The sequence below is a fragment of the Juglans regia genome, chromosome 12, assembly GCF_001411555.2.
Source record: "Juglans regia cultivar Chandler chromosome 12, Walnut 2.0, whole genome shotgun sequence".
NCBI lineage: Eukaryota > Viridiplantae > Streptophyta > Magnoliopsida > Fagales > Juglandaceae > Juglans > Juglans regia.
Window position 1 is genome coordinate 20842969 of NC_049912.1, and position 11651 is coordinate 20854619.

At 34.9% G+C, this 11651-nt stretch overlaps 1 protein-coding gene across 6 annotated transcripts; it reads left to right on the forward strand.

Annotated features, from left to right (window-relative positions):
• The first annotated feature begins 3841 nt into the window (after positions 1–3841).
• On the forward strand, positions 3842–10800 carry LOC108994845 (mitochondrial thiamine diphosphate carrier 2-like). 6 transcript variants are annotated; one of them, XM_018970237.2, is made up of 8 exons: positions 3842–4002; positions 4148–4303; positions 4911–5027; positions 5753–5864; positions 7340–7467; positions 8982–9134; positions 9734–9883; positions 10391–10800. In XM_018970237.2, the coding sequence occupies exons 2-8, from the start codon at positions 4187–4189 to the stop codon at positions 10607–10609; spliced, it is 996 nt and encodes a 331-aa protein (XP_018825782.1). In that variant the 5' UTR covers positions 3842–4002; positions 4148–4186; the 3' UTR covers positions 10610–10800. The 6 variants fall into 6 exon arrangements, with proteins under 6 accessions (XP_018825782.1, XP_018825780.1, XP_018825783.1 ...); XM_018970235.2 differs by having other exon boundaries at positions 4155–4303; XM_018970234.2 differs by having other exon boundaries at positions 3843–3961.
• Positions 10801–11651: the final 851 nt, after the last annotated feature.

Below are 11651 nucleotides of genomic sequence, written 5' to 3' on the forward strand. Positions count from 1 at the left end.
CAGTACTTCTGATTTTGTTGATTCCGATCCAGTTTTTCAATTTTTAATATATATTAAATCTCTAATTTCTTATATTTATATATATATTAATATATATAAATATTAATAATACACTAATACTATTAGTATATAGTAATACTATTGGTATAATACTATTACTATATGTTAGTGATAATATAATAATTAATATACTAATGTATATTAGTACTACTAATATATTTATCAAAAGAAATATATTGAGAATTTATTAAGCCATAAAATATAATTAATATATATTTTATATTTAAAACATATGATCAAATAAATGTTCATATTTAAGATTAAAATTTTATGTTATAAATTATAATTATATATATAATATTAATAATATTATATATAATATTAAAAATTAATTAAAAATATTTAAATATATGAACTAGTCTGGTCCGATCCTAGAAAACATAAAATTGAAATCAAACCAATTATGACTGGTTTTTAAAATGGAGGAACCGGTCTTGGACCGAACAAGTCCAAAACTGAACCGAACCAACTGGTTTGGTTTGGTCCGGGCCCCCTTTTTGGTTCTTCGGTTTATTTTTACAATTCTACTAACAAGTGAACCGATTCTTGCCCTAACCCCTCTTTCTCAATTCCGCACAAAGGAAGCACGATGAGAGAGAGAGAGAGAGAGAGAGAGAGAGAGAGAGAGAGAGAGGTCTAAGAGAGAGAACTTTTTCGAGAGAGAGAGAGCTTTTTTTATAAAAAAAATAGATACCACTTCAAAAAGTGTAAAAAGATCTATCGCTTTTATTGCTTTTTACTTTTTAATAAAAGACTTGTGTGATATTTGTTTATTTGAAACTTATACTTAATATTCATTTAATTTATATTACCCATAAAAGGAAAAAAAATTGGGAAAAATTCTCAAACACAAAGAGCAATCAAAATACGTGTAAATTATCGTAATTAATTGCCCAACATAAGTTTGTGTTTTTTTCTAAAGTAAATAATTATCGAGTGTAGATAAAAAAAAATAATATAGATAGGAGGCAATGGGGATGTGCGGATTAGATGTGATGATGAAGTTGCAATCCATACTGTCGGAGTGTTTTGTTTTGATCGTTGGTTGGGCATGAGTGAGAAGTTGGATGCCATGCCATAATGTTATATATAATTACTTAAGCAATTCGTGTTTAAAATGGAAAAAAATAACTACATACGGCAAATGTTATACATTTATTAAGAATTTATTACCGTCTACAAATTTTATATGGACATAGTTAAATTTAACTCATTTTGTTTATATATATCTTTATATATATAAAGAGTCTATCAAATGAAAATTTCTTGTTTTAACGGAGCTACAATAATTTTAATTGTTTTCTGTTAACTTTCCGTTAAATTCGTCTAGGCCATCGAATTTCACTTGTCTCATTGGTTGTTGTAAAAGAATATTTATAAGAAAGGAAAATAACGCTTCCAACACCAAGCGCCTCGTATTCATCACTCTCGTTTCGTCTTCTACATAAGAGTTCCCGATGCGCTTTGTCAATGGCTTACGCCAACCCCCAAAATCTCTTTTGGAGTGTTCAAATCCCTCATTCAACATCGCTCCAAAGCCCTATCACTCCTCCATTCCTCCACTACCATTGCTAACCATAACACATCTTACACTTTATGAAACATTGCTTTTAAAAGGTTAAAATTTTCCAATATTTCTCATTTTTTTTAATTTTTTTTAGGTTTTTTGTGGTTTCGAAGTTATATTTTCTTGTATTAAGATTAATTTTTTTTAAATATTTTTTGAGGTTTTTAAATGGATTCCTAGGGCTTGACGAAAATAGCAATCGACAGAAGTCTACTCAACGGAAATTTGCTAGCCGGATTTTGTGTTAATGTTTTTGGCATCTCGTACTTCGAATTTGGATTTTTGCGGGTTTGTTGGACCTCTGTTTTGTGCATTTGGGTATGTGTAAATAGTTTTGCATTTAGGGTTTTTGCATTTAATTTCTATGGGTTTTGTTAACTTTTTGTTTGTCATTCATGATTTTCTTGATGTTTATGCGTTCAAATATGCAAGCTTTTGATGGGTTTATATGTATTTTGGTTCACGTGGATATTGGGCTTCTAGAATAGAGAAGTTGTTTTCTGAACTTTTGTTTCTATTTATTTTTTTCTTTCTTATTGCTATTTTTAGTTTGGGACTGTGGAAGTCTTCTTGGATTTTACCCCTTGATTTTGGTCTTGTTAAGGGACAAATGTTTATAGAGTTTTAATATCTTCCCCTTTATTTTTTGTCATGTGAATATCTTATGCTAAATTGTGACGTTTTTTGTTTTTCCTTTTTTCTACTTCATTTTGTACAAAGATGGTTGTACCTCTGAACACATGACAAAAACAATATGAAAACCACATGGGAATTAAGATATTCTACATACAAAACCAAGAATAGGCATCCTAGATCTCTATTTTTTTACTTTTTCTAATTAGTATCTTTTAATGGTAAGTAAGAGAATCATTCTTAGCTATTTTTTGTCTCTTTGTTGATACAAATGATTTATCTATCTTCTTATGGTTGACAAACTATTTTCTTATATTTTCACTTTGATCTTTTATATATTTTCTTTTCCCCACTTCTCACATGCCATTATTGTGAGAATCAGATTTTCTGTGACATAATTTTAATTCCGTCTACTCTTTTCATGTTGAAACATATACTCTGAAAAATTTTAAGGATTAAATTTTATAACTATTCTGATTTTAATCTGTAGTAAGTAAATGGTATGGAGAAATCAAGATAAAACAACTATTTATCTTGTGATTCTCATCTACTTAATTATCATCTACTTAAGAAAAAAAAATGAAAGCGGGTTATTATTTATCATCTACTTAATTATGATTAATTGTCAAATTTTTTATGCTAGAAATTATATTTTTTTTTTCTAAAAGCATTACATTATTAATCAAAAAAATTTTCTTAATAAAAACAATATTAGTTCTTAAAAATAATCGTATAATTAAATTAGGCAAACGTGTTTTGTACATTGCTTTTACCGAGTGTGTATATATGTGTGTGTGTGTGTCTCATATCTTAATTCTTAAAATTCGAACAAAAATTCTTGAAAGTGGAATTATAACAAAAGTAGGGAATTAGATACGTTTGGATGTTGAAATAAGTTGAGTTGAGTTGTGAATAATAATATTTTGTGGATCCTATTAAGATGCGTTTAATTTTTTTAGGTTGAGATGAGTTTAACTTTTTAGGTTAAAATGTATGAAATATGTTGAGAAGGGTTTAACTTTTTTACAGAAAGTTAAAAAAATAGTGAATTCCATCAATAATTAATTTAAAATGAATTAAAATGAGTTGAGTTTGGTTCAGCAAACAAACACAACCTAAAACAGTCACATTCTTTGTTTTTGAAAGGCTTAAAAGTTAAAGAAAAAAATATATTCATCACCCTCTTATCATCATATGATGTGACATTAAATGATATGTTCACAAGTAAAATATAATAAATAATCTCTAATAATCTAATACCACTTATAAAATAATACTTATAAAATAATGAGAGAATGATAAGAAAATAGATAATGAGTAACATTACTTTATGGATAATGCTATAGGAATCGATAGTTCAACCGAAGAATTCAACCGATAAATACAAATACACTTTTTTATTTTTTTTTATTTTTCTTTAAACATTTTTTTATATATCTTTAAATATTTTTAAAAAATAAAAATATCAATCGGAACTAGCATTTTCCTTACTCTATATCCAAAAGTCAGAGCATATACAATGTATCGTGGGCCCATTTTCTGTTCCAATAAGGCGGCAAAACCCCTCTCTCTCTCTCTCTCTCTCTTCAAAGATACCGAGCGGTGGCTTTTTTCTGCCTCTACCCCTTTACCCCCGTCTCTTTCTTGAACTAATGTCACATTTGCATCGTGGAAACCCCAATCCTCTTGAATACTTCTTAGGTTTCCGTTTCTCTCTTTTATTTGTTTCATTGTGAATTCAGGTCAATTTTTTCGTTACAATATTCCCTCTTTCAGCTATATATATATATATGTATATATATTAGTATATGTACGTTTGTTGGTTTGAAATTCAGGATTATATATGTATTGTCTGCGTATCTTTTTATGAAGGTATTTTTTTGTTAGGTTACAGACTGACCTGAAGACGGGGGGGGTTGTTTGGTAATGGAAGAGCCGGTGCAGCTGAAACAGGCAGTGATAAGCACTACGGCGGGGGCAATTTCTGGTGGCATATCAAGGATGGTTACGTCGCCGCTTGACGTTATTAAGATCAGATTTCAGGTCCTGATTTTAGTTTCATATCTTTTGATTATGCCGCCAATGCATTATACAATACAATGTTGGAACTTGAGCCTTGCATTTAACATATTGTCTTGGTTGCTTCTGAATTGTGCGCTTTTTAGGGAATCTCCCCCCTCCCCCAAGTTCCATTAGTATTATGTCAATAAAATTTGAATGCCAAATGTTTCTTCTCTTATAACTGTCGTTGGACCATAAGAGTTCAGATATGTTATGTTATAAGTCATGTACTTTTTTTAAAAAAAATATTATACTTTTATAATTCGTGTACTTATCCTGCATGAATTGGCCAAGAACTTGATTGGCAGGCAGGCTCAAACTCTTCGATCTACTACGTACTAAATTAGGTATGCATTGTTAGTTGCTTCCAAGTGGGAAAAAGTTAGCTTAACTTTCAGGGACAACATAGGGGAAGGGCCTTTAGTATCTCTTGGTGGGATGCGAAAAAATGTGTGCCTTGGAATACAAATGATCTGGCTAATCATGTCATGTATATCATTAGGTTGTGCGTGTGCTTGTTGGCTGATGCATACCTGTATCTGTGGCTGTTTGTTTAGTGTAATAAATGTTTTTGGACATCTGCTGACAGGTTCAGCTTGAGCCCACATCTTCTTGGGCTATGCTTCCGAGCAATTGGTCTGGAACATCAAAATACACTGGAATGTTTCAAGCAACAAAGGATATATTGAGGGAGGAAGGCTTGGCGGTATGATGGCTCGATTCCTTTTTTTCATGTTGGATGTTTTCTTCAATGAGTTTATGTTGGCAACACATTTAGTTTTAATTTCCTAGGTTGATTTCTGTTGTATGTTGGCTCTCTTATCATTGGAAATTGAGATTTATTTAGGGCTACAGGAAATTCATAGGCTAAGGGTGCCGATGTGAGCTTCTGAGCAATGAAGCTACTCAATCTCCATGGTTTGCTCCTAGCTGACCAGGTTTATGGCAATTTTTTGTTGAACTGTAGGTTAAAAGCTCTCGTTAAGTTGTGGGAGTTTAATACAGGTTTTGTTGATTTAATACTTTCAAGTGTTGGCATCCCTTTCTTTTCCAGAAACCATTAAAGCAGATAACTCTGTGAAACAGTTAGCCTTATGAAGTAAAATGTTTTTTCTTTTACTCCTGAGTTGATGGCTTTCTTCACTACTCTTTCTGGATGCCTAGCTTACAATGTTTAGACTTGCAATACGTATGCATGCAGTTGGGCAGTAAGGGTAAATCAAATCTTTTCTGTTAGTTATAAAGCCTTCTAGTAGATGTTTGAAGACAATGCAGTGTACTAGATTCTGCTTTTTTTTCCCCGACTATGTGGATGGATCAAGACACTCTAATACTGCTCTTAAGATTTTTTTTTTGAACTTTTATTTTAAAGTCTGGGTTAAAGAATTTAACTTTTTTTCCTCAGCTTATCCGGTTAATTTCTTGCAACAGGGTTTTTGGCGTGGAAATGTCCCAGCTTTACTCATGGTTATGCCTTATACAGCCATCCAATTTACCATGCAACACAAATTGAAAACATTTGCTGCTGGTTCTTCCAAGACGGGTATCTCTCTAAGTTTTGCTTCATTCTTTAGCAGCCTATAACTAGATCTTATTATTGTTACATATGAAAATAAATAGATGTTATTATTCACAAGTTAATTTTAGTTATTAAGATAAGAGGTTTAAAATATGGCTATTTTGATTCGGCCCGAATCCTTTAAACTCAAAAAAAGGAAAACGGAAGATCGGATTCGGCCCTGTCCCTATAACCAGATCTAGGAGAGTATGGTGGGTCAAAAGGAAATCTGGGTTATTTGAAGCGAGGTCTACATCCGGTATCGGCGTAGAGACATAAGTGGAATGTCATTTGCCTCATATAACACAGGACAGACCGATAGTTGGTATTATACCCTCGATTCCCAAGGAAACTATAGCTCCCTCGTCAGAGTTGAAGGAAAATGGTGTACTGCCGAGGTCTGAAGGAGATGTAGGATCCGCTATCACCCCAGAGGTGAAGGGACTTGTTGTCACTCCCGAATTTCTAATGGAGAGAACCAATGGAGTTGCTGGAGAACCTATGAGTTTGGCGTTAGTGCCTTGTTTAGAGTCGGGAGTGCAGGTGGATACTGTGTCTGGGGATAACGTTGCTCCCTTGGTCTCTCTCCCTCCAATAGCGGATTGGATTTTGCCTAAAGTTAACAAGATTCAGCAGTTTGTGGGAATCTCACATGGAGGATGTGAAGATCAATTTAAAGAACTAATCATTGCGATTGAGGCAAGTCACACTCTTGAAACCAAATCAAATTTCAAGAAAAGCAGGGAGTTACAACGTCTTTCTTGGGCAATCAACTACGACGCTAAGGGTGGTAGCTCAACTAGAGGGAAGTCTAAGGGGAGATTGTGAAGACGGGAATCAAGGGGTTGGGGTTAGGTGTTCGGATAGAGTTTTAGTTCTACAGGAAACAAGGGGTTGGGGTCGGATCTAGTGTATTTTGGGTTGTTTTTCCAATGGCTTTTTGGTTCATTTTGGGCAAGGTGTTTTCTTGTATACATTTAGTGTACTTGGTTTCTCCTTTTGATATATTTAATTTTTTACTTATAAAAAAAAAATATATGGCTATTTTGACTCAAACTGGTGAACACAATATTGATTGATCTCTCAATCTCCTAATTTGATTAAATTTTTATTAAATTGGAGCTCCAATATTTTTGCCCTAAACAATGCAATGTCGATTTGTTTGTTTTGTAACTTTCTCTTGGGCATGGTTGCCAATGGGTCGTGTCATCCCATAGCATATGCTTAAGGCAGTGCCATGACCTCCCCCTGGCCCGCCATTGTCTATTTTCCTCCCTCGAAATATGACTTTGGGAAAATGTAACTGTTTCTAATTATATAGTACTGACCATCTAACTTTATTAAGTCTGTATTCATATTTAAACATATTAAAGGTTTAACCACCTTGTAGATAATCAAATCTTTAGCTTTCTTCTATTTCTCACTCTTATTGGGCCTGTTGTCTTTCTGTTATCATGCAGAGGATCACATTCGATTGAGTCCTTATCTATCCTATGTCAGTGGATCACTAGCAGGGTGTGCTGCCACTGTTGGATCATATCCATTTGATCTTCTCCGAACCATATTAGCTTCACAGGGTGAACCAAAGGTATGAATATTGAGGAACGATTCTGTAATTCAGGAGTCGCTCTATAAATTGCATTCCATATGCTCTTCAATTGCAAAGTTACCAACTTACCATATATATTCTTGAATTGTAAAGTTATGTATACCATTTGACTTTCTATCTGATCAATCTTCTAAAGAAATGGCTTTACCATAAACAAAACTACTCTGCTGCTCAGATTCATACAGCATAATAATAGGAAGAAAAGTAGAGCAAAATAAATGCCCTTTGTTTTTTTAATAGTTTTGAACTTGTATATTGATTGAGATCCCATATGATATCTCTTTGTAATGAATGCGATGCCATTACCTTTTAAGCTATTGTCTATAAACAGTGCTGGCAGATGAATTTATGAAAATATTACTATACATGACTACTTTGGAAAGTATATTCATGCAATATCCCCCACTTATGGCTGGATGTACATTGTGTCATTGTTACATTTGGGAGACACATTTATTCTCTTCTGAGGGCTAATACTATGATCTTCTTGAAGTTAAATAACAGTTATAAATCTCAGAAAGAGGAGAAAAGAGAGGGCGAGGTGGTTTGTGGAAAGCGCTTTTGTGCCTCGGTCTAAGAGAGGGAGAGGTGCCATATTTTCCTTTACTCACGAGTTGCTCTTTTGTCGGGTGGATATGACCTTTTGTGTGCGTCTTGGCAACTGAATTGAATTCACCTGGTGATTAGCAGCAAAAGCCTAGTATTGCCACCAAGTCTTTCTCAGGGGTATAGAATTTGGGGCTATGGGCCACACAGTCTAGGAGAGGTTCAATAGTGCTTCAGGAGGCCTGAAAGGAGCCACTAAGAGATAGCCCAAGCAGCCAAGCCTTGGGTAGACCTGACAGAATGACAGTACTTTGGGACCCTGTTTTAGTTCTTTAAGTAAGCTTGAGGCACCAGTGTGCTTTGATGAGTCCGCTCGTCAAGGTTCTCTTGTGCAAGCATATAGCATGAATTTTGGTCAAAAACCATGCAGGTATGGGGTAGCGGTACATAGTGCGAAGTTGAGTTCCTTCTTATAGCTTGCTTTCTGGGATTTGGTTTTTTGTACTAAGACTTGAATAGATAAGGCTTGCCTCAGCTCAAATGAGATTGATGCGGTGGGTTTTCTTTGTGTAGAAGTTGTTCACTAGGATATTTGTTTAGAGCCTCTCTTGCCTTCACTGAGGTATTTTTGTTCACTCAAAGCCTGGCAACTCAGTGTAGGTGTTCTTATTTTATCATGTTGCTCTCTCTCTCTCTCCCTCCCTCCCTCCCCATAGCCCCTACAAGGTGCTTGACTATGGAAGCGAGGAACTTCCATTTAAAACACAGACCTTTCATTATGTAGAAGGATGTAATCGTTTTAGCTCTTGAAAATACCCATGGCTTCACATGCTCAGACAATTGATCACCACCTTTTGACACTTGTTTTCTGCAAAATTGGTAACTTCTGAACAGGCCATTGAACTGATTTGTATGATACTGGCTTATTAATATGTGCTGATATTTAGGTGTATCCAAACATGAAGTCCGCTCTTGTTGATATAGTTAGAACTCGGGGCTTCCGAGGGTTATACGCTGGATTGTTGCCAACACTGGTGGAGATTGTTCCTTATGCTGGTCTGCACTTCGGCACCTACGATACATTTAAGCGATGGACTATGGTAAGATTGTAGTCCTCTTTTCAATTGAGAAATTCTTCACTCAACTATAGGTGGAGGGGGGGGAATGGTCCCCCCAATAAATTTAAATTTTTATAACGCAATGGCTATAGTGTTCCTTGTTATAATATTTGAAATGATGATTCGTTGTTTACATATTGTCAGAGATGGAGTAATATGGTTCTCGATTTTGGGGGTTACATCCCCACATTTCTAAGACTTGTGTTTTTGTGCATTACACTTCTGAATGGGAGCTGTCGCAAGTCCCGTATATGTCCAGTTTATTTTATGTTCTTAACATACAGAGATGTCTCTTATGCTAAATTTTTGTCTGCGTTTTTAAGAAATATAAGGGTATTCCCCCACAACCCCAAAAAAAAAAAAAAAACAAAACAAAACAAAAGATCCTAGTGCCGCACCTGATCCCTGCATTTAGATATTATACCACAAGTAAACTGCACAACTTCAACTACAGGTCCGATGGTTTAGAGTTATGATTCTTTAATATGGCCGGCTTAGAGAGCCACCATTCTTTTTACGCCTACATGTTAACATTTTAGGCTTTTTTTTTCCCTTGATGTATTCTGCTTCATCCATTGTAGGTCTGGAACACGAATAGATTTTCTAACTCAAGCTTATTCGGTACAGAAGATGGACTTTCAAGCTTTCAGCATTTTCTCTGTGGGTTGATGTCTGGGACTTGTGCCAAACTTGTCTGTCATCCACTTGATGTGGTCAAGAAAAGATTCCAGGCAGATCTCTACCCTTCTTGAAGTCTTTGTTCTAGCATATAGTTAGTGGTTATACAACCTTTGGGATTGACAAATTCGTTTGACCATAAGGTAGAAAATTTAATGATGAGACCTGTATTACACATGGATATTATATTCAATGAAGATCCTGTTTCCACTTGTCAGTACCTATGCCCCTTTACACCTCTTTTTGAGAGGTCTGTCAGCTTCTTTTAATTTTTATTTTATTTTGTGGGGTAACTACTGTTAGGTTTTACTATTCCTTCCAGACCAAAAGATTTTTTTCAATCTTCTGCGTCAACATTAATTGTTTAGGGAGATCCTTTTTTCACTGGATGTGCCTTTTCGTTCATTAACTTTGGCTTCTTTTATTGCTTTTGGTTTATATTTCTAAGTTAGTTTAGTTAAATTTAGATCAATAATTCTTTCTAGCAATCGCAAAGGCTTTGCAATTGGAAAGTAGAGTGACAAAAAAGTACTGAAATTGTTTGATTTGAGCTATTGCAGATCGAAGGACTACAAAGGCACCCGAGATATGGTACTCGAGTTGAGCATCATGCTTATAGAAATATGTTTCATGCAGTTAGCCAAATCTTGCAGTTGGAGGGTTGGGCTGGTCTTTACAAGGGGATAGTCCCATCAACAGTCAAAGCTGCACCAGCCAGTGCTGTAACATTTGTGGCTTATGAGTACACTTCAGTCTGGTTGAAGTCCACTTTGACTTGACACTAACCAGATTTTCATCCCCTTATCTCATTCTTTTTCCCATAGAAATATCGAAATCTCCTTATAGAAGTCAAAGATGGGGGAATTGTAATAATTCTCATTTGATTTAGCCATATCATCATAAGCTGTAAAATTATAATAGTAGGGATGGCAGAAAATTGAGGCTAGAGCAAACAACTTTAGATTTAGAAGCTTTATTTAAGACTCTTATTGGTGAATTTGTTTTATAAAAGCGCTGGTTATGCGGCTGTCCTTCAAAAGTCTCTCAAATTTATTCTTGCATGAGCCGTGCTACGCGCATGGACAACATATCAGGTATAAATCAATGGAAAAGAGCAAACAAGTTTTACTATTTATGCACTGTTAATATACCAAACATTTTTCTTCTTGCAAATTCTCATGTTCGTAGAATGAATTTGTATGCTCGAGAAGAAAAATAAAAAATAAAAAGGATAGTGCAGTGTGTGTGTGGAGAAATGTAAAGTAGTAGCAGCAGACTCGAACTTGACATCTAGGTAATGATTCTTTGAGTCAATCTCATCTGCGAAAACAAACATTTCTTGAAGGAAACTTTAAGTTTTGCTGTCTCGGACTCGGCTTTTCTTTTTCCTCGTGTAATGCATCAAATGGATTGAGCTTCGCAATCTTCATGTGTCGATTCAATTAAGGGAATAGATCGTATCATTTTCGTAGGTTGATGATGCAATTGGTGTTATGGCTGTTGGACTTGCTAAGAAATCTCTGTCGCATTGTTACTTGTCAATATCGTTGGCATGATTGAGTTAACACAAGGAATGTGTCAATTCTCTACCTGGTTCTCTCTCTCTCTCTCTTCCCCCCACAAAAAATAAAATAAATAAGAGCCCATACGTATCATCATGTGGACAAGTAGATTTTTTGCGAATGTCAGGTGTTTACAGAGAAAAATTTGGTGCATTTGTCTATCGGGTTTGATGCTCTTACACTGGAAAAATCTATGGAAGGTTGGTACGGGGACAGAGAGAGAGAGAGAGAGAGAGGCAATGGCATCATAAGTACCAAG

What these genes read in the sequence shown, in the direction of transcription:
- LOC108994845 (XM_018970237.2), top strand. Translation starts at nt 4,187, where the DNA reads ATGGAAGAGCCGGTGCAGCTGAAACAGGCAGTGATAAGCACTACGGCG. An exon ending in CTTCACAGGGTGAACCAAAG is followed by an intron (nt 7,468 to 8,981) that starts GTATGAATATTG and finishes GCTGATATTTAG; the next exon opens with GTGTATCCAAACATGAAGTC. An exon ending in CATTTAAGCGATGGACTATG is followed by an intron (nt 9,135 to 9,733) that starts GTAAGATTGTAG and finishes CATCCATTGTAG; the next exon opens with GTCTGGAACACGAATAGATT.